At 43.2% G+C, this 23597-nt stretch overlaps 1 protein-coding gene across 2 annotated transcripts in view; it reads right to left on the reverse strand.

Annotated features, from left to right (window-relative positions):
• Positions 1-23186, reverse strand: part of PDGFRL (platelet derived growth factor receptor like) — a 62223-nt gene extending 39037 nt beyond the window's left edge. For both annotated transcript variants that reach the window (XM_019664784.1, XM_019664785.1), the window contains exons 1-2: positions 23021-23186; positions 13253-13550 (exon numbers count right to left, since the gene is read on the reverse strand). In XM_019664784.1, coding sequence (XP_019520329.1) covers positions 13253-13550; positions 23021-23075 — 353 coding nt within the window. In that variant the 5' untranslated portion in view covers positions 23076-23186. The remainder of the gene's footprint in view (positions 1-13252; positions 13551-23020) is intronic.
• Between the last annotated feature and the right edge of the window lie 411 nt (positions 23187-23597).

Consider the following 23597-nt stretch of genomic DNA (forward strand, 5'->3'; position numbering starts at 1 on the left):
AAAAAAAAAAGGATGAAAAAAATATGTATGAGAAACTAGTAGAGAAATATGCGAACTAAGAAACTTCTAATATAGATTCAATATCAGAAATTAAGCTGAAATACCTCTCTCTATCTATCTATCGCACCCTTCCCTTCCTCCTCTCCCTCTCTTAATCTCTCTCTATGCCCAAGGACCTACTCAAAACTCTTGCAATATAACTATGATATTTCTATTCCAACAACAGTTTACATTAATGTATGTGAAATGTGAGTCTGGTCTTACAGTGACTTGTACCAGATTCTTCTGTATTATTTAAAAAGAAGTTGCAATAGGCATTGTAACTCTTTCCTGTATGAGATGTCCCTCCAGTTCTGCCAGCATGCCTGTCATTTTTCCGGGTCCTTTCCTGGACACTGACGGCAGACTCTGATCACTGTACTGCAGCGCTCCCTTTCTCTTCTCGAGCCACTCCTCCAGCCTGCTAACATCATCCCTTCTTGTCGTCTTTCTTGCCAACCCATCTGGCTTCTTTACAAAGGAAAAGTGACTCTTCCTCCTTCAGAGATTTCCCAGATTCTAAGAAATTGAGACGCAGGTGCCCTTTTGACACCACAAGCCAAACGAGGCCTGACATACCAGAGATTAGCCAGATAGAGACTCTTGTTAGGCTTCCTAGAATAATGGCCTTACGATGTGCGTGTCTGTGGCCCAACAATTCTACTTGTAGGAATAAGTCATTGCTACCAAATGTTTACTGCAGCAATGGCTGTGAAAGAGGAAAAAAAAAAAGGAAAATGATCTAAGAGTCCAACAATGGAAATTTTGTTAAACATACAAAATTTGTATTAGTTACAACACAAATAAAATATTCATGATACATTAGAAAAAAGTTATCATAAAAGTTTGTACATTTTGATACAATATTTTACATATAAAAATAAAACTGGAAGATTCTACAGTGTTGACAGTGTATCTTGGGATATTCAGTAACTTCTTCCTTATTTTTACTTATCTATAGTTTCTGACTATGTAAATTAAATGAGTATGTATTATTTTGTAATAAGAATATAAAACCTATAACAAAAGCAGAACAAGTTAAAAACTACAGAACAGATGCTCTGTAAAATGTGATGGTGGATGGCTCATTTGCACTTTAGAAATCCAGAGGTGAGTTTTATATCATGTTGACTTTTTAAAATGTGGATTTCCAAAGGCAGGACCAGCAGGAATTCCTTTGGAGACCTGAAAAAGCTAGTATATTATTTTTCTCTGATTAATAAAAAATACTGCCAGTTAGAGTGTAAAAATTAATCAGGAGTGCAACGTGACTTTGTTCTCACACCCACTGTTCTCACTCCCCTTGTGCGTATGGCCTGCCCAGGCTGTGCCAGCCTCCTGGAGTTTACCCCTGCCTCCCAGGCTCCTGGATCTCATCCAGCCTCTCCTCTCACCTGGTTCCCATACTTGATTCCCTGTTTCCTTTCATGGAGCCATAGCTCCATGCATCATCCAGGCTGAATCTTGAGATCCATGTTGACCATCCATCCCTGTTCCATTCTTTACATTGCATCAGCCAACAAACAGACATTTTTAACTCCTTATAATATTTCTCTAGTGAAATGATCTTTCCCAAGCAGGAACCATGCCTTATGCTTGCCTGTATCGCCCCATGCCTTCTGCGTGGCATAGTGCCATGCAGATAGCAATTATACGTAACCGTGAGCAGACCAGAACAGAATTCAACGAGTGAAACTGAGTTGAAGAACTTTCCAAAGGCCCTTACTCCTTGGAGCCCATGTCATCTAATGTGTATTACATACAAGTGCTAAGATCCGTTTTGGAACAAGAAGGGAACTTAGAGGTTGGATCCCTCATATTATAGACATCAAATGACTCACCCAAGGTCACGCAGCCAGCTCACAGGTGATGGCAAGATACAATTTTGTGGGTGTGCTGACCATAGAGAAACTCACAGAAATGACAAGTAAATCATTGGCATGGAACTTGGCAACCATACGATCCTGATGTATAAGAGTTATTTATGTTAACAACTGACTTTATTACATTTCTGGCAATTCTAGTCTTACTATATAAGCCCATAAATTTTCTTTGTGGGTCACAAGAAATAAAGATCCCCCAGCTCTGCTTAGCTGAAGGCTCCTGGCCACATTGCGGAAGAATAGGCCTGAGGGAGAGGAGTGACAGAACACAATGGACAAGCTGCCACTACCCTTTAGCTGTGGGTTACTAATGGGCTGGCATACAGCCAGTGAGTGTATTATGGCCAAGTTATAACAGTGAATGCAGAGGCCGTGGACGGGCCCCATTCGCACCTGGCATGATGAATTCACAGCAGAGAGGGACCCACCAAATCTCCCGTCTTGTCAACATTCTCAAGGTGCCCACTCAAACTCATGTTACTTGGACGGTAAATCTTCTGAACAAATATCAGGAACCTAAAGGAATAGACTGCTGTCTTGAGACTAGAGGGGTGTTGGGAATTAGGTTCAAGTCCCGGCTACTTTTACTAAAGCTGTACAACTTGAGGAAAGCCCCGTAGCGTCCATGGGTGTAACCTAGTCTTTTGTAAAATGTAGGGTCCAGGCCAGCTCAGTGGATCCCCAAGCTGCTGGTGCCTGGCAATCCCTTGGGGGAGGTTTTATGCTCTTCTCTTTGGCTCTTCTTTCTACATCTCTCCATCTTATCTTTGAGGCCTGATCTCCTACAATTAGGTAATCAATCACTCAATAAATCAATCTTGACAGCCGCCTTCTTTCCTTCCCATCAGCGCACTGCCCCTCCCCCCAATCCCCCTCCGCACACTCACCCTTGACCAAAAGCTGTCCATTGTTGCTCTGTAATTGTATCTGGCATGTATGTAATTTATTCCACTAGTTCATAAGCTGCTTGTGGTCAGGACTACGTTTTTTTTTTTTTCACATATACCTTTATGACTTAGGAAGCAGTCTTTCTATATAAATTGGGCTAATAATAACTATCTGGCATGCACTCTGCTGAACACCTGCTAATCTATTAATCTCTGAATATCTATTAATTTCAAGCTGTGACACACTTGCTGTGGTAACCTCTCCTGCACTTATATGGATAGTTACTGTCCCCTGCCTCTTCCTCCAGGATGCCCACCAGCTGACGCCATAGCTCATGCCGTACCACAAGCCACCTGTGGAAATAAACGCATAAGGGCACAGGCTCTCATATCAATTTGGGTTGGTACAGAGGGTCCCATATCCCTGCCTTGTCCCAGCTACTAAGTCAAGTTCATAAAGAGGAACAGAGTTTCCATGGAAGGGTGAGCTTGCACTGTCTGATTTCTTCTGGCAAGTGAGGCACCAGACTGAACCTGGATGCTAAGAGGTAGGGTGGGGTAGGGAGTAGGAGGTCATCTGAAGTTCAGGGCAAAGTCAAGATCAAGCCCAAAAGGCAATCTGCGCAAAGCATCTAAATAGTAAAGCACCAAGCAAGGGGAGGTGACAGGATCCTGAAGCCCCAGGGCACAGGGAACATGTTGGATAGAGGTGACACCTGAGGTTCTGGGCAGATCCCCAAGGGCAATGACCTCTGGGTTGCCCACATGCAGCCAGCTGTGTGGGCAGATGTTGCTGTTAAGGCAGCTGAGCCAAGATGGCTCAGCTCTGACATCTTAATTTGGCTGCTTTCTATAATGTGTCATTCTACTCGTATGCAGTTATATACCAGTGGACATAAGATTTCCCATTTTATAGCTTATTCTTATTTTGTTTTTGTTTTTTTTTTGCTTCCTCCTCTGACATACCCTTCAAAATCCTTTTGTTCACATTTTGCATATTTAAACATTTGACAAAAAATTATGCTAAAATAGCACCCATTTTCATTTTTGCACATTAAATACCAGAACTCACCCACATATATACTTTTGTGTGTGTGTGTGATGGGCATGCAACATAATGATTCTCTGAGTCATAAGAAAGAATGAAATCTTGCCATTTGTGACAACATGGATGGACCTCGAAGGCATTAAGCTAAGTGTAATAAGTCAGAAAGAGAAAGACAAATACCATATGATTTTACTTACACATGGAATCTAAAAGAAACAAAAACAAAAATACCAGGCTTATGGATACAGAGACAGATAGTGGATGCCAGAGGTGCAGGGGTAGGGGGGTGGGGGGGATGGTGTGTGTGTGTGTGTGTGAAACAGATGAAGGGGATCAAAAGGTACAAACTTCTAGTTATAAAATAAATAAGTTCTGGGGATGCAATGTACAGCATGGTGACTATAGTTAACAATGCCATATTGTACATTTGAAAGTTGCTAAGACATTAGATCTTAAATGTTCTCATCACATGAAAAAATTTTTTGTAACTATGTAAGGCAACAGAAGTTAATTTATTGTGATCATTTGGCAATGTACACAAATACCAAATCATTATGTTTTAGGCCTGAAATGAACACAACGTTATATGTCAACTTTACCTGAATTAAAAAGAAATTTTAAAAATTTCGTGAAAAACTGGCTGTTTTCTTGTGATTTGCCTCCTTTGAATATAGTATTATGAATAAAAATAGCTCATCTTTATTGAGATGGCTTACTCTGTGTGCTAAGTGCTTTACTTCCATGACCTCATTATATCCTGACAATACCACAGCAAGGCAGATTCTATTATATTATGGCCCTCCCCCACCCATGTCCTGAATGGAACAGAGCCATGTTTCTCTGCAGCCTGAACACTGTCAGAACATCTAGTACACCCAGAGAAGTCCTGCATCCTGCCACCCCCACCCATCCAACTCTGGGGAACTGTGGAGAGGACCTGGCACTGATGCCGTGGAGTCTGGGAAGGGAGAACTTCTACCTTCAGGGTGGCATGTTATTTATTTTTATTCGACTATTTACTGGGGTAGAAATCCATTTGAAAGTAAGTACCCGAGTTTGGCTGCAGCATGTGCTTTTGATTTCCCCCCTGCAAATTGGACACAGACGGTACCTCCAGGTAAGTATGACAGCCAAGGGAGAACAGCGGGACTTCACGGAACCTCATCATCAGACAATAAAGTCAAATGAGCTTTGAAGGAAAGTGAGTTTGAATTAAAAAGACACCTGTACAACAGTGTGAATGTACTGACTGCCACTGACCTGTAGCCTTAAAAATGGTTAAAAGGGCCAATTTTATGTTTTGAATAGCTGACCAAAATAAAATAAACTGAAGAAAAAAAAAAAGACATCTTTCTCAGCACAATACCTGAGTCTCAGTGGGATTCTTCTGTTTATAAACACTTCTTAACATTATCCTCTTTTTCTTTTAAAATGTCCCCAGACCACTCTCCTGGGTGATGCTGGAACATAGGGTTAGACTGGCCTGGGTCCCGCTGACTGCTTCCTGGGCCCACCCTCTCTTTGTGTTGTCTGTGGGTGGAGTAAGCTGTTGCCAACAGTGGCTGAGCAAAAACCCAAATGCCCTCCCTTCTTTCTAGAAGCTATTTATTGTTTTCAGAGGAACCAGCCATCAAAGGGACCTCCTGTGCCCCACCCACTCCTCCAAACTTACAGTTCTTGACTGAAAAATGCTCACATCCGATCAGACACTGTAGAAACATCCTGAAAGACAATGCCTGCACCCAGATTTCCTAGGAGCAAAGCCAGGGTTTTGTTATGACCACATCAGCCCAGGCTGTTTGTACATCTGGGACATTGCTAACAACCTCAGTTAAATCTCCAATGTCTCCCTGTTCTTACTCAACAGTGATTTATTTTAAGCCATCGTCCAGGCCACTTACTGTAAGTTTCTTCTTATTTTCTTCCCTGGCTTAGCATTGTGCAAAGAAGATGGAAATAGATTATAGATCTATTTCTATATATAGGAAACAGATCACCCAGCATAGGTTGATCAGACAGTCTAGAATAGTCTTATGTTAATGTTTTTTATGTTATCAACAAAATAAAAGTAAAACTAAAAAAAATTTTTTTTTGCAAAGAAACTTAGGTCTAAGAATATGTCTGTAGACCCCAGTTTTGGGGGAAAGGGGATGGAACACGTGGAGAAAGACTGGGTACACCTGAGACTGAGAAGTGACACTATCTTTCTCCTAAAGGCGGTGAGGAGGAACAATGCTCGCACTGTGGTGTACACCCCTCTGTACTTTCTACGTATGTCTTTTTTATAAAGGCTTTAAGTCAATGACTCATAATTGCCCTTAGATTTCACTCTAAATCCCTCAACATGGCTGACAAGGCCCTCCATGATTTAACTCCTGCTTACCTGCCAGCATCATCTCTCCTTGGACACCTCCTCCTTCTTCCGCACACCTGAGCCACACCCTCCCCCCCCAACACACACACACATACACAAACCCTCAATGCTCCAGGTGCTACACTTTTTCTCAGCTCTAGGCAGTTCCCCATGCTGTTCCCTCATTCTGGAATTTTCTTACATTCTTCTCCTATCCCCTTCTTTACCTAGTTAACGCTCAGCCTTTAGATACTAGCTTGGATTTCCTCCTCCCTGACCCTGTACTTCTGCTAGCAAGGCACTCCTGCTGCTATGTATTAAAATTGCTCATTTAACAGCCTATCTTCCCATAAGACTAAAAGCTCTGTGGGTGTTGAGGTCATGTTTGTCTTGCTCACTATCACACCTCCAGCATCTACCTACTCTGTGAACATCACAGATGCTAAAAATTAATATTTGGAAGAGAAGAACAATATGAATTACGGGAGGGAGAAGTTGGGAAAGTAAAAGAAAAGTGGGAGAGCAAGAAAGGGATGAGGCAGAGGAGCCAGGAAACAGTAAGTACTGGTAACGTATATACAATAGATGGTAACACCTACTGCCAGAAAAATATCTTTGCTCTGTCCTGTTTTCAAAAGAGAATGGAGATCTATGTGACTGGGATGGACTGAGTCTGGAATTAAAAACGGAATCAATTTCAGAATCTGAAAATACAGACTGTTCAGCACCTTCCTGTTCACCTCTGAGGGACCAACTAAGCCATTCAGAGAGCCCAGTGCTCTGGGACGACTCAGCAGGACTCAGAGCTATCCATGAATTTATCCTTGTGAGGGCACATAAACTTACAGATGCTCACACCTTTTTTATTTCAATTTGGGAAATTGAATTCTGTATTGCTTAAAATATAACTCGAAACTGTGACCACTGAGTAGCCTAAAAGATAAAAGAACCATAAGCACAGATGTGCAGTTCTTTTACGCAAACCATCTTCATCTGAAATGTTTCTTTTACTGGTGAAAGCAAGACAATTGTAACACGGCTGAAACCTGCCACCTAGTGGACTTCTAACGCTATGGGTTCGCCAATGCAAAGGAAGCACGCATCACAGAATAGGAGGCCAGGAGGAACCCCGATAGCACGCACTATCTTGGCTCCATCCTTCGGGGTGGTCAGAGCTCACGTCTTACGAAGGGGGATCATTTGAGATCTTCTGCCATAGCTCTCCTTTCTAAATAGCCCATGGTAATGTTTTAACATTCTGATGTCCAAAAATGTATCCCAAATCAATTTCAACCACTTTCAAGTCAAAGCTATCCCAGCAAGAAATCAATGCACTACTCTGGAAAAATATTTCCTTTTCATTTTAACTTTAGAAACCAGATTTGTTAGTCTAGTACACAAGGAGGAAAAAAAAAAGTAGACAACGAATCTATCTTCCGTGAAGCTACTACCTCCATTAAGCCGAGTGTTCTTAGGCTACACACATGCCACTCGTTGTATCTTGGAGCACTTGAGCAGGGCAGCAGCTAGCTCTTTGGAAGGAACCAGGAAGCTGGGGTTTAAGACTCATGCTGCCACCCACTAGTTTGTCACTCTGGACCAGCCATCTATCCTCTATGATTCTTGGTCTCCTCATTTGTTAAAAAGATAGGCTTCAGCATGATGACCATTTCTAAAGTTCAATGAGCTTGTTCCCAGAGGTCTCATGATGACAGGGGTCTGACTTTAGACCCACACTGGGCTCAGTTCCCCCAGCACCATTCTCTCATTGAAATACCTATGGAGGACCTGCAGTGTGCCAGCACTGCGCTGGTTGCTTGGGAAGCACCAGTGAGTAAACAGACACCATCTCTGCCAAGCTTACAGCCTAGTGAGGGACTCAAACATCAATGGTCCAGGAAATGGTAATTGCACCATTGATGACAAACGCTTTAGTGAGGGTGTATAACTGAAGCCAGTGGAGGGGGTGCTGACAGCAAGGAAGGCTCCCTGAGGACGTGACAGGCTTGGATCTGAAGGATGAAGAGCAGCTGTTCCAGTATGTGCATTACAGGCAGAAGGACCCAAATGGGCAAAGGCCCCAGACAGGAAGGAGTCTGACACATCTGGGGATCAGAGAAAGTCCATAGAGCCTGGAGTGTGGACGAGAGGGAATGAAATGAAATGGGGCAGCAGGCAAAGGCAGGGGTCAGACTATGCATGGCCTTGTGGGCCATGTTAAGAGTTTCTACTTTCTTTTACGAGCAACAGAATTGCTCTATTGAAGGGCTTGAAGCAGGAAAGTGACAGAATCAGATGTGCTTTTGTGAAAAATCTGACTGCTGTGTGGAGGGTTGGGTTCTGGTTTGAGCTTAGGTGCAGAAAATCCAGTTATGTGATTACTGCTGTAAGAAAGAGACTAGAGTCATTGCTACTGTGGTGGAAAGAAGTGGGGCGATCCAAAAAATAATTCAATAGTAGCATCATTAGGGCACAAGAGTTGATTGGATGTGGAAGTAAAAGGGAAGTGTCCAAAGTGGTTCTCGGGCCTCTGGTCAAGAGCAATTGGATGAAATTAGTGCCATTTGTGAACTAGAGGACACAGGAGGATGACCAGGGGTGCAGAAGGACCAGGAGCTGAGTTTTAGATGGTTACGTTGAAAGAAAGGCTCAGGAAAAGACCTGGACACTTTGAGCCGACAGTTGAACAGCTCAATCTAGAGCTTAGAAGAAACATTTAATCTAATATATGATAAATGAAGGGTATTTGGCAGCATGTAGTGAGAAGAGAAGAGGGCACAGAATCAACATTTAATGTCTGAGAAAGTAGAGGATGCAGGGCTGGTGAAGAAAACTGCAAGGAGGGGCCAGTGAGGCAGAAAGGAAACTGGAAGAACTCGGTATTGTGGAAACCAAGAGTGTTCCCTTCTGCTGACGGACCCACTGGAGCAGTCGTGTGGGGATGGAAAAGTGACCCTGGCCTTGCTGATAAAATGCATGTGGAGTAGTGGCACAGGAGTCAGGTGGAGTAGTTGAAGAGTAACTGGAAAAGGAAAGTGGAGACAATGAGTGTAGAGAGATACTCCTTCAAAGGGTCTGGCTGTGAAGGTAAGCGGAGAGGAAGATGGTTGGAGGGCACATGGGGGCGAAGGTGGGTCTGAATACGGAGAAGATTTATGGAAAGGATCCCATGGAGAAAATGAATGTGAAAACCAAGAATAGGGGAGGCAATAACTGATGTCTTAAGGTTCCTAAGGAAGCACATAAGGATGGCATCCAGGGCACAGAAGGAGCTTTGGCCTCAGTCAAGAGGAGAAGCCCTCCTTCCACTATAATTGGGAGAGCAGGAAAGGAAGAGATGTGATAAGCGGAAGGTCAGGCTATTAAAATATTCCAGTTTTTCAATACATTAGGTGATAATTTCATTAGCTGAAAGTGGGAGAGATGGAGAAGATCAGAAATTTAAGAAGAGAAAAAAATGAGCTCTCTAGAGAAACATATCCAGCTTCGCCATGCACGAGTGAGGTGACCACAAACTAATGGCACCCATCCAGCCAGCTAGCTGCATGGCTTCCTCCAGTGGTGCTCAGTTCCATGTGCAGCAAGAGAAAATAGGCGACCAGGTTCATTGGGGGCTGGAAGCTTCTAAACGCTCATGAAGGAAAACAAAGGGCAAAAATAACTTAAGATGTGTTCAAGGGTTTAGTAGAGATAAGAGACCCTGGAATACAAAGAAAGAGCGAGAAGTGAAGACAGAAGGGGATACGATGGATAAAGAGGGAGAAGGTAGAGGGGATCAACTGACTAATGGCTCCATGTGGTCGACAACAACAGGCTCTGAGATAACAGGGCTGGGTCCAGGTGGCACAGCACCCTAGATATAAAATACATTCATACTTTGTTGTTACCCTCCTTCCAATACATACAGCGCACACATCGGCACTGACTATGATTATCTTTAAATGTTGAATGAAAGAATGCCTGTCTAGGAACTGACTATTGACATGATTGCTAACTCCCTGAGGAAACGAAAACATATTTCCTGAGTTCTGGCACGAGTAAGGCATTATTCTCGGTGTCAGGAATCTGAGGATGAACCACACAGAGGTGATATTGACCCTCAAATGGTTTTTGCTTTCATGGGGGAAGATGGACACAGGCCCCAGATTACAAAGAATTTATCAATGAAATGAAAGTGGGAAAGAGGTGTTCAAATTTTCTTATATTAGCAGCCAGGTTGGTGATGCATAACTCCCTGATTTATGTGCATCCTAGTCAGAATTAAATGTCCCAAAAGGATTACTGTGTTTGAGAAATATACATTGCCTAGTAATAATTAGTTACTATTTATTGAACATTTACCATGAGCCAGGCAGAGCTTACCATAGGTCACACTATCTCCATATTCCAGATGAGGAAATTGGGTTCTAGGGAAATTACAGATCAAAGATCACTTTGCTGGTTAGTGGAAAAGGCAGGGTTCAAATCTAGCTGTGCCTCAGCCTGACCTCTCTGTTCCATAATATTCTCTCTTTTCTGGTCAGAAGATTAAATGTGGAGAAATGTGGTAGTATGTGAACTCAGTTCCAGAGAGCTACCGAAATTGCTCACAATGACCAGGTTTTGCTGGAAGTACACTTGGGGAGCTTCCAACCCCAAAGCTGTCAGAACACTGGAAAGAACTCATTCCATGGAAAAAGAAAACACAGAATGAATACTTCTCTTCTATCCAAAGGCACCATGTTCCGGGAAAGATGTCAAGAGTCGATTTGTTGAATCTCTGGTGTCAAATAAAGCGTGATTTTTGTTGTTGTTGTTTGATATAGAGTTATGACTAGATGTTTTTTCTACATTTTTCACATTTTTTCACAAAGTCCTTGGTAGCCCACATCTGTCTTCACTTTCTTATAAAGCCCTAACTGTGCTTTGAATGAATAGTATTTAATGTTAAGTCAAAAATGGTTTTTTCCCGTTCCTGGATATTTCTTTTCAATTCATGTTCACTTCACTTTGAGTCCTTAAGATATTTCAAACATATTTTGGCTAACATAACTTCAAAAATACTCCTAGAAAATACTAAATCTTCAGGGCCAAATCATCTAGGTTTAACATACTTTATGTAAGTCAAAGACCAACTGTTCAGAATAATTTGAAATAGCTCAATTCTGGTTTTAAAGAAAAGAGTGTAAATCTGACTTTGCTAAATTATGACATTTACAAAGTCAATGGTAATACGTCTTTCCAGATTTGTTCCAAGCAGAGGATACACACACACGTGCATATTTCAAGTGTGGAGATCAAAATGGGAAAAACTGTCTCATTCAATCACTCTCCACCCCTCATCCAACAAAATATCCCTTAAGAAAATAACTGTACTTTTATATACCAGGGAACCAGAACAATATCTTCAGAATAAAACATGAAAGAGGTCTAAATGCCAGAAGTTAGAAAGACAGACAGAGAGGTATTACTTATAAAAACATTTTAACTAATTTCTACTCCCATGTGTATGTGTGCAAAAAAATAAGAGAGAGAAGATTGCCATTCATTCAACAGATAAAGCTAAATGCAAATGACTCAGTTAAATCCCAGTGAAAAACAGATTTTCTTTTTTTAAGGAGTTACAAATATAAAGAATTCTCAAAGAAGGATGTACCAGGGGCCATTGGAATGCAAACCTAGGGAGGCCTGACATGGGCTTCCCAGAGAAAGTGCCACTGAGGCTGAAGTTAGCCAGATAAAGATGGTGCCAAGAATGGTCCAGGCAAGTTTTAAGGCCCCAAAAGCCTGGAGTATTTGAGGACCTCACAAGAGTGTAGCCAGTGAGAGCAGAGACACTAATTTAGAGATAAATGACTCTACAGAGACCGTGAGATCAGGGAGGGTCTCAGCAGTTATGTGAGGATGTTGGACTTTATCCCCAATGTACTTTAGCTGCAGTGAGGAGATTGGAAGAGGACACACCAGGTGTGGTTGGTTATTGCGTATTGGGGAGGAGGGATGACACGGGCTGGGACTGGGGCAGTGGCCCTGGAAATGGAAAGAGGACAGCCTTACGGCTCTTAGAAGGCTGAATTCACTGAACTTGGTGATTGATTGGATGTGGGGAGTGAGAGAAGAGGGAAAAATGCAAGGATGCTCCTGTTTTCTGACTAAGCAACTGAGTGGATGGTGGTGTCCTGGAGGGAGATAAAGATTGGAGGTACGGTTTGTATGGAAATATGAACCTTTGAACATGCAGAGTTTGAGATGCCTGAGACCCACATTCTTTCTTTCTCCCATTCTAGTTATCCCAAAGAGACAATATCCTGTATTTCTCTACCCTACATCAAATGAAGGATTGGAAAGAATCTTACAAATCATGTAGTGTGATCCCCTTCATTCTATGCATGAGAAAACTGAGACCCAGGGAGGCTAGGAGACGTAGCCAAGGACACACAGGATGCACATCTCCTCACCCCACAAGCTCCTCCCAGAATCCATTGAAGCATGCTCTGTTTTCTTGCTTTTTAGTTTTCATAATCACCATCGTAACCACTTTTCCTGAATACCTCCTGGAGGTATTCCTTCAAACATGACAAGTCTTTGACCGTCTTACCAACTGATGCCACTGAATATAAAAGTCACATACTCAGGAAAGTAAAAATAATCAGAAGTAGTTGAAAAGTCCAAAAACAGCTTAAGCTGGTACTGTTAGGTCATTTCAAGTTTCATTATTATTATTATTATTATTATTATTATTACTTAAAAAAACAAAATATGGGTCCATTATGTTTTACAATATGAATTCTTAAATATCTATCTCTATACATCCAAGTTTTGATTATTTGTCACATAGCTACCTATAACATTTCACTCTTTTAGCCAATGATGATAAGATTTGCAATATTTTTTTAAACTGGTCAAAGAAGTAATAAAATCTATAGTATTTGCTCATCCAGGTTTCATTTTTATAAGCTGTTGGAGTGGAATGGTAGATGTCAGAAACAATACGGCATTTAATGAGAGAATGAAACCAAAGCCTTGACCCAAACCAAGTAAAACAAATAAAATAAATGCTTACCTGAGGCGGGAGTCCTTAAAGGTGTCAAGGTATGCAGGGTAGCTCCATCCAATTTTATTCCCTTTACATCGAAGTTCTAGAGTTTGCCCCGCTGTCAGACTCAGGGTAGCAGCAGGTTTCTGGAAGCGACCTTTATCCATCATCTGCATCATTATAGACTGTGTCTTTGGCTGGGAATCAGCTGAGTCCCTGTCCTTTGTTTTAGGAATTTTAGGCTTCACCTTTTTGTTGGCGGGCTTGATTCTGTTCTCTCCTGTCTCCTTTGGACGCTTGTTCTTGGGAGGGTGTTGGCCAGTGACTAGTACAAATGTGAGGAAAGAACAATGAACTGTTGTAGTAATACACTTAGACTGCTTAACACCTCAAACAGATGGCTTTTTAATACCCCTCTTCTCATATGTCAAAATTATTTCCAATATCATTATTTTCTTGGTTCATTCTTTAGTTGTAAAAGAATTAATTATGGAAAGAGAATACATTTCAGCTTCAAAGATTTTATTCATATTCAGCAATAGATTTCATGCATGAACTAAAATTTGCACTTAGGAAACAAAAATATTTTTCCTTGTAATTGGGACTCTGTCTCATGATCTCTCAGGGGTCACACAGAATGGCAGAACTGACGCCCCTCAAGGTGGTCCATTTCCTGTCTTTGCAATTTCAGTGTTCTCGTTGTTCACTTTGAATCTACTGTTTAAATGCAAGAAAACGTTGTCTCCACTGAGCGGAGACACAAACGGCAGTGCAAATGCACTCAGGAGATTTCAAACCGTTACAAACTTTCTCCCAAATGCAGGGACAGTGGAGTCTTTGTGTGTCAGGGGCTGACAACATCCCCATAGAATACAAGGTTTAATCAGGAACAAGTACTAAACCTGTGCTCATTTAAAGCTTACATACAAGCCATTCGAACTCAACAGTAACTGCAGCCATGGTTGAGAACTTAGCCAACAAAATATCTTAGGGGGAGGAGTATTTTATTACCAACATAGTTGAGAATTGCTGACGAATGGTGAGAATAAAATCTGACCTACTTTATGTCTGTTTTATTACGATTTTTCCTTTCTCCACAAACAATGCTCCCCTTATTGCCGGCACACAGAGAAGGCTGCTTGCTCTGCTCTGCCCTTGATTTGCCTCTGGGCTCCAGGAATCTCGACTGTCTACCCAGCCCAGCAGCCACGCGCTTGTGTCCACCAGGGGGATGAGAAGGAGGCTATGCAGTGACAGCCTCCATCTGTCCATCTGTCTGCCCACCTGTCTGCATCCGCTCAAAGACGACCTCGATATTTGCCCACAAAATTATAAAATGTCCAAACTTATAAGGTCCTGGAGAGGGCATTTAGGTAAAGGTATCATGTTGCAGATTAAAAAAATAAAGGAGGCCCTGAAGAGTTATAGAAACTGCACTAAGCTGGTCACTGACAGCATATGAGAGTAGAAGGCAGGTCTCTTGTTTCCCAGTCAAGTGCTCACTTCACTATATGTAGACACACATCCTGTATCTATTTTGAATAATAACCTCATAAACCTTGGCCCACTGAGGGAATGACAGGACATGTGTGTAAAATGGAGACGTGAGATAAATCAAGAGGAAATGTCTTTTTCCTTTCTGCTATATCTATTTATCTAATACTACCTTGGTATACAAAAGGCTCGGAGTGGTCCAAGGTACAAAGACATTGGAATTAGGGTTAAGAGACAGAAAAAGGCACATGTTATAAGCTCTTCTGCCAGGGGGCCAAGCAGGTGTGCCAGGTGGGCTAGAGAGGCCATGCTCTCCCAAAGGGACAGCTGCTCCCGGTTTAACAGGCTGCTGCCTTGAGAGAGCGCATGGGCCCTGGCTGCCAGATCTGGGTTTTTTCTAAACCTCAGCATTGAATCTCTGAGGTTAGAAGTCAGGCGTTTTGTTTTGTTTTTCCCAGGGAGGGGTGGGGATGAACTGGAGGGGACACTAGAGGGATTGCCAGGAACATCTGTCTTGATCTGGGCTGGTGACAGGGGTGTGTGCAGTTTCTGGGCATTTCATGGAAGCCACACTCTTATGATTTGTACCAAGAACTCGCCTGATCTGAACTCCACTGTGTAACGATGAACTTGGATTTCTTTGCGTGTTGCCCTTGGCCTTTTGAAACAGCAGCCATTTAGCCTGACTCTTGGTTCAGCCTGGCCCAGGCTCTGGGCCCAGTCCTACTCCCAGCTCAGTATCAGCGTCTACTCCTCAGCACGCTGTTTCCTTTGGGCTTGAATGCCCTGCTCCCTGAGCCCTGCTCGCTCTTCCATGATCTCAGGTCCAGCTGTGACCTCTCTTTCCTTCCCTAGGCCTGAATCCCTTCCTGTGCTTTGGTCCCTCTGGGCCATGGGCCCTACTGAGCTTTCTCAGTCCTCCCAGGCAGCAGAGCTGTGTTCTTGAGCCCCAGTCTTCAAGGTGAATCCCCAGGACCTGCTATTGAACCTGCCCTTTGCCAAGACTTCTCCTTCCCCTGCACGTCTGATTTATTTACCTCTGGGGTTCTAATGACAGAGGGAGGTGGGCAGTGGCACACATGCATACATTTCCCCAGCCTCCCGGAAAGAGAAGCATGGTAACCATGGAAACATGTCAGCCTGACAGAAGTGCCCTAATCCAGCAATACCAACTGTGAAGCATAAGCCTCTGTTTTGTACACCTGAAACAAACAAACAAACAAGCCTCTGTTTTGCAACTGAGTAAAAGTCACAGTATTTTTCTTAAGGTAGAAAATAAAAGCCTACTATTATGATGTCAAGTCATCTGGGACTGCAAGTGTTTTGGTTACATTATGCCTATGAGATTCATGGACCTTTGCATGGATGTCTGATATGGTGTGTTTTCTTTATTATGTGACAGGAATTCAAGCTATCAAAAATGGCAACAGCTCTCTTTAAATCCTCTGGAATGTGGGCAGCCAGTGCAACTTGTTTGACTTCTAAGCCATCAGATCCTTGTGGCTATCCTATTCAGGGATGCTTGATTACCTAATTATGTATATTATGCATCCAAACATGTGCTATGTCACTGAAAATAATTGGACTTTTTGACCAAACAGGCCCACCAGTCCATCTAACTAGATAGTTGGTCCAGCTGCCTGACCATGGAATTGGTCGCTCAGCAGTTTGTGATAATCACCCTGTATTAAAGGAGCCAGACTAGTGGCCCCACAGACATCCAGACAGTCCTAGGATTGAGTGACTCCCCAATCCCACATCCAACTTTTTAAAGAACATGACTTTTCAGCCTAACTATGTAAATTAGTTTCCAGAGGCCTCAAAAACATAAGAATTTATATTGTAGATAAATAAAAGTTATACTTTCAGAAATAGCAGAAGGGTAGGGTATTTTGGAGTGGGGTTCTCATAGGGAGTAGGGAGAGAAAGGCTCTCTCATCTTTCTACATTTTCATCTCCCGAGTGTCCCCACGTCCCTGCCTCCTCAGTTTTGTTCTTGGAAAAGCGTATGTGTTCCTATGGGTGATTCATAAAGAATGGAAAAATGAGAGTGGGGCATGGCTCTCAGTTTACATAACTCCTTGGGGGAACTCCTGAGCTGCTCAGCAAATTTATAGTGTGGCGGTTTGGATGCTACCCTCAGGGCCGACCTTTGCCCTTAACTCTCTAAGGGGAGAAAAAATCCAAACTACTACAGGCCTTTGATGTTAATGACTGTTCACATGTAGTCCTCATCTAAGTAGCAGGCAGTGATCTTCCTCCTGAATTTTTTTTCTCCTCCCACACAGTCCTATAGAATTAGAGGTTAATAGTTATTGAAGAAGGGTTGATGGCAACCCTCAGTTGATGCTGAAGAATTACAGCTCTTTATCCTGCTTTGTAACATTTATTCATTCATTCTGGAGATGGGCGTTTGCCCAGCGTCTCTCGCTTGGGGATTCTCATGTATGCCTTGGAAAAGCATCTTCGGCCCCTCCAGGAAGGTTATGCTCTCATCCCTGGCATCAAGTTTTGTTTGACTTGGAACTCACTGACAAAGCCCAGGGCCTATCAAACAAAGAAACCACTTAGACAATGGTGTCGTGCGTGAGATTTGTGCAAATAATGTGAAACTGCTACAGTATGTTAATATCTATGTAAATCAAAAGGCAATGGCATGAGAAGACTCTAGATCTGGAGTCAAAGGATCTGGTTTTCACTACCTTCTTAGTGACTAGAGATAAGCTACTTGGCCTCTGTGATCTCAGGTTTGGTTTTATTTCACGTGTAAATTAGGAAGAATAATAGTTGCTTTGCCTCCATCATAAGTTTATCATGGGGATTGCCATGAGACATTATCAGGAGACAACCACAACATAAGAGGTAGCGCTTAGCCCGCACTTTCTATGGGTTAGATCTGTTCTCTGCATTTAAAAATATTAACTCAATCCCCACCACTATCTACGAGATACTACTCATTATTACTGTAGAAATTTCAACTTGCAGATGAACAAACTGAGGCAGAGAGAGGCTAAGTGATTTCCCAAGGCCACACAGCTAGTAAAGTGGCAGCCAGGACCAGAAGTCAGTAATGATATTTAATGGTTTGTGAATTTTACCACCTTTTTCTCCATAAAATCTACTGTATAGTAGTCTCAAACATTGAAATGGCAATAGACTTTTATGTTTATTGATCTACAATATAAATTTTTATATTTTCGAGGCCTCTGGAAAATAGTTTACATAATTAGGCTGAAGAGTCCTGTTCTTTAAAAAGTTAGATGTGGGATTTGGGAAGTCACTCAATTCTAGGACTGTGTGGGTGTCTGTGGGGCCACTAGTCTGGCTCCTTTAACTTAGCATCGTTATCATAAACCACCGACCCATTCCACAGTCAGGCAGCTGGACCGACTATCTAGTTAGATGGACTGGTGGGCCTGTTTGGTCAAAAGGTCTAGTTACTTTGCAGGGATATGGCACATATTTGGATGCATACAAGTATCATTTTCTTAAAACAGCAATTTCTAAGCATTATATACATACTTCTATTCCAGGATAAAGGCCTTACTTTAAAACATTTTTCAGAACATCCATTAGAACAGGGTTGACCACTCTTTTTTTAAAAAAAAAAACCTGAAGTATAATTGACGTATAACATTATATTAGTTTCAGGCATATAACATGAGTTGATATTTGTAGGCACATACTATGAAATGATCACTCTCTTGTTGAAAGACTTGATTTGCTGGGTTCCCAGGACACAGCACTGTCTTGGTTTTTCTCCTGCATTGCTGACAGCTCCTCAGTCTGTTTGGCAGCCCTTCCTCCTCTCCCTTTCCTGCCTGATCTGAGTCCCAAGGGCTTCATCCTGGCAACTCAATTGCTAATGACACTCAATCTCTAAGTGGCCTCACAGGTACCCCTGGGTGTTAGCACCATTTATATGCTGAGAGTTGCCTTGTTCTTGTCCTGACTTTGCCTCTAAACTCGGGGTCTGAATATATTCTATCGCTTACTCAGCACTTCCACTTGGAAAGCCAGCCGGCATCTCAAATTGAACATGTCCACACTGAACTCTGGATGCCCTTCAGGCTGGCTTCTTCCCCAGCATCCCTTTATCAGCAAATGGCAACTCTATTCACCCAGTTGCTCAGGACAAAAACCTCAGGGTCACACACGGTTCTTTTCTTTCTCTCCTAAGCCATGTCCAACCCAGCAGCAACTCCTCTTGGCTTTGCCTTCAAAATAGACTCTGAGCCCAATCTCTTCTCCTTCCATCCACTGCAACCACCCTGGACCAAGATACTTTTCACCTAGACCAGCGGTTCTCAATCTGTGGGTCACGACCCCTTTGGGGGTCGAAAGACCCTTTCAACAGGGGTCACCTAAGACCATAGGAAAACAAAGATATTTACATGACGATTCACAACAGTAGCAAAATTACAGTTATAGAGTAGCAACGAAAATAATTTTATGGTTGGGGGTCACCACAACATGAGGAAACTGTATTAAGGGGTCGTGGCATTAGGAAGGTTGAGAACCATTGACCTAGACGATTAAAATTTGAAGCCATGTAGGCTCCTGGCTTCCATTCTAATACTGACCTTTGAAAACATAAATCAGATCATGAGATCATGGGCACGCCTCTGCTCAAGACACTCCATGGCTTTCATCTAATTTAGAATGAAGCCCTATGTCTTTGCGTGCCCTACAAGGCTTTGCCACTTCCTGTTTCACATCTCCAGCCACACTGGCCACCAGGACACCCAGAGGCTGTTGTGCTTCCGGTGCCCTTCTTGTCTTCTTTCAGACAACTGCAGCACTTGCTTCCTCCCTCCAGGCAGGCCTCTGACTCTCCTTTCAACCACGCTGTCACTCCCCTCTGCAGCCTTCTCCGTTTCCTTACCCTGTGTGATGAGGTGAATTGCGTTCCCAAAAAGATACACTGAAGTCCTAACCCCTGGTTCTGGTGAATGTGACCTTATTTGGAAATAGGATCTTTGCAGATGTCATCAAGTTAAGATGCGATCATTAGGGTAAATCTAATACAATACGCTGGTATCCTTAGAAAAAGAGAACATGAACACACACACACAGAGGAAAATGCCATGTAAAGACAGAGCCACAGAGGGAGAAGATGGCTAAGTGCCAACAAAGGCAGAGATTGAGGTGATTCAGCTGCAAGTCAAGGAACGCCAAGGATTGCCAGCCACCAGCAGCAAGTTAGGAAGCGGCAAGGAAGGACCCTACCTCGAGTCTCAGAGGGAGCACAGCCCTGCTGACAGCTTGACCTCGAACTTCTATTCTCCAGAGCTCTGCAAGAATAAACTTCTTAAGCCATCCTGTTTCTTGTACTTTATGACAGCAGCCCTAGGAAACGCATACACCCTGACTATTGATGCTTCGTGCCGCTTATCACTTCCTGAAATTTTATCTTTACTTATTATCTGTTCTCTCCATTAGACTATGAATGCCACAAAGTAAGGGGCTGTACAGCCTAGTCTAGGAAAAGCCATCAATCCACAGGACCTCTCTCACTCCTCTGGCCGGCACAATCTCTTTCTTGCCCTCAAACTTTCTTGGCCCCTAGGGATCACAGATTATTCTGTATGTCAAACATATAGGCCAAAATCCTAATTCCTTTGAAATATTCATTACTTGCACTTGTTAATAGTCAGAACATTTATAATTCTTTTTTCATTATACGAATTTCTGAACTAATCTTTACTCTCTTTTCCAAGGAATAAAGTGAGACACAAAAATGATAGAGTCCTGGTGAGAAGATCATCGGTGTTGTTCTCCTTACAGAAATCTGGCTGTATTACCCTCACATTATGATGAGTCTCCTATCAAGATAGCTTTTCACAGGATCCAAAATAAACTCATGTTAGACTGAAGATCAAATTGGCTTTGATCAAGGGTCTGGCAGAAGATCAACAAAACAGCAGTAACAAATCATTACCTATGCTTCATTGTTCATTGTCTACTGACATTGGATAAAATACATGGATAACCAAAAGTTGATAGGTGCTTGAGATTTTACAGCAGCACCCTGTCAATAAACAGTGGCACGCATTCCATGCAAATGCTGAAAATCAGGTGCTGTGAGCTATGTCTGACTCAAAGTGGGATCTTGGGCTGTTTATGAACTATTCTCATGCCTCACGTTCACGCCACAAGACCAATATGTGCCCTTCCAGCTCCTACTCTTTACAAGGAGAAATAACATTACTTCTAAAAATTTAAAGCATTTTAGAATCAGGCCAGGCAAATATCGCTGGGTTAGAGCACTGTATACCCAACACACGGGAAGCCTTTTATTATTAAAAAGCCTCTCCTAGAAATGATCAGAAAAGTGGAAAGGCAGTGGGTAAGTTGAGTCATGGGCCTTGTGTCCATGTATTAAACCTCAGATGGCTGAGGATGCAGTGTATCCCAACCTGCCAATCAGAGACTGGCACTGCTTCCTATAATAAGCCAGTCTCATCGGCCTGTTCCTGGGCCCCAGCCAGCCACCTGATAACTCAAAACAGGAAAAAAAAAAACAAATTCTTAATAGATTTAGGAAAACTGTTATATAATTTAACAAAGCAGATTTACTTTTATAATTATGTGTTCAACATTTTATTCATCAATATTCTATTCTGTATATTTTAAAGTATATACTTTAAAAACAAAGTCATGGTGCTATTATCACACCTAAATGTATCAATTATGTCTTATAAAATATTTAGTCTGTGCTCAGCTTTCTCTGATTGTCTCATAAGAGTTTATTGGGTGAATGACATTTGACTAAAACAGACACTAACTGATTCAGGCAGTTTGCAATGATTCTCATGGTCTGGGCACACCCTGGCCAGAAAAATCCAGGAGACAGAGGCTGGCGCTGTTTCCTGAGCCTCTGAGGCAGGCATCCTGGGTGGATTGTCTAACCAAGTGAGTAGACTACTTGAAATTATTTTGTCTGGCCATATTCTGCCCTGTTCAAAAAATGATACCAAATACCACATTTCCATCACTTTAGCAAGCGACATACAAAGACCTGCCAGGAGCGTTTTAATATATTTTACAATGTGAACTTATGCCAACTCCCTTCTGGGCAGAGTACCTGTTGCTCCTCCAAGTAGAAGTGTTCCCTACACTTTACTCAGCAAGGCTCCAGGTTTGAGGAGCCTCACGCTCTGTTTGAAGTCCCATAACCATCTTGGACATTGCAAAATAAAATGTGCTAAGCTTTGGCAAATGCTTCTAGTTTCATGGGAAAGAAAGGGGCTGGTCAGGGCTGAGTAGTGGATAGAATGTGAGCCAGGTTAAGCTGGCTCCAGGGTGAGGTTGCATAACAGCATAAGCTGCTTTTCAACCAAAACTAAGCAAAAACTGTGGTTGTAGCTGAGGAATTCCAAAGGAGGGTTCAGGATGCCAAGATGCACCCAGATGCCAAATATACTGTACAAATGACACCGATCGAATAAATAGTGGAGCCAGCAAAACAATTAAATGCTAACAGTAATATGGGTATAGACATAGATATAGATACAAACACCACGTTCACGCACATAAAAAAGCCTGACCCTGTGGTTGTGAGTCTACAAAACAGGGTGGGCCCAGGACAGGCACACATTTGAAATAGTGCGGAGGCACCAGGGCTCCCATGTGCTGTACAAAAATGCATTTTCTTTATCTTTTCCCATTCACCCAGATAGGAAGTGTAAATAACAGCTGTGGGTTTGGGGTTCGTTTTGAAGCTTAATACATAGAAATATCTGGTGTAAGCCTCAGGCAGATCCTGCGAGAGTCAAGTTCAAGGCGGTAGAGGAAACAAATCCAGGGCTGTGAATGGCAGGAGGAGGAAGAGGAGGACACTTAGAATTTTGCAAAAGAATCAGCAACTGCCTTGCTCAGATAGCACCCGCCTTCAGAAGCAGAGATCCCGGGGCAAACGCGGCCGCTCGGAGGAGGAAGAGATCTGCACCACCTCCCAGAACGACACGTTGACACTGGGGGCTGGACCAGGCGCTCGCTGGCTGGAGATGCTCGGTTTGCCAGCTGAGGGCTTTCTGGGAGCAGTGGAGCGGTCCTGGTGGGGATCCTAAGGCTTGAGGGAGCTGCCTCCCAAGAGGAGGTGGAAAGAGGGAGGCAAGGAGACCCTACTAGGAAAGGGCAGGTGCAACTGGCAGAGAGTGGCGCCAGGGTCAAGGCTCGAAAGGTCAGTAGAGGAAGAACTGGCTGGAGGACAAGGAGGTCTGGGGGACGGTGTGGGTTGGGTGGATCCCGTCTAAAGTTAGGGCACAAACCCGGGAGCCCCCACTCTGAGTCACTCACCATCCTCGAGCGCTTCCTGCACGAGCAGAAGACCAAGCAACAGCCAAACCTTCATCTTCAGGGCAAAGGTTAGGGGCAGAGGTGCTGGGGACGGCGTGTCCAAGGCGCCGGCAGCACAGGGTGAGGGCAGGGGCGCGGGCAGGGGCGCAGGGGGAGGCGGCGGGCGGCGGGCGCCGCCTCGGGGCGGGAGCCGCGGCGGGTCGGGGCGGGCGTCTGGAACGCCACAGCTGGAGGATACGGTTTCATGAGGAGGAACACAGTTTTTGGGAAAAAGTTTGGGGATTTTTTTTTTTTAATGCTCTGTATGTGTAATGTGACCCCTCCTGCCCCCTGGTGGAACTGTGAAGCACAGCGCTTTTTCATAAGTGCAGATAAAGGGCTAAGAGTGAAATGTCAATTACAACAGTCACTCCTCCAATGTCTCCAACTTAGCGTTTCCCCAAGTTGACCAACTCAAGAAGGCCCAGCGCAATGTTGTGAGTACTGGTGGGGTCACATTTAACAGTAGTTGTCCAAATGTCACCAGCACTCTCTGCCCCCCTAAACATTTCTGTTTATTCCCAGGCCTATCACCTGC

The sequence above is a fragment of the Hipposideros armiger genome, unplaced genomic scaffold (genome assembly GCF_001890085.2).
Source record: "Hipposideros armiger isolate ML-2016 unplaced genomic scaffold, ASM189008v1 scaffold_430, whole genome shotgun sequence".
In the NCBI taxonomy this organism is placed as follows: Eukaryota; Metazoa; Chordata; class Mammalia; order Chiroptera; family Hipposideridae; genus Hipposideros; species Hipposideros armiger.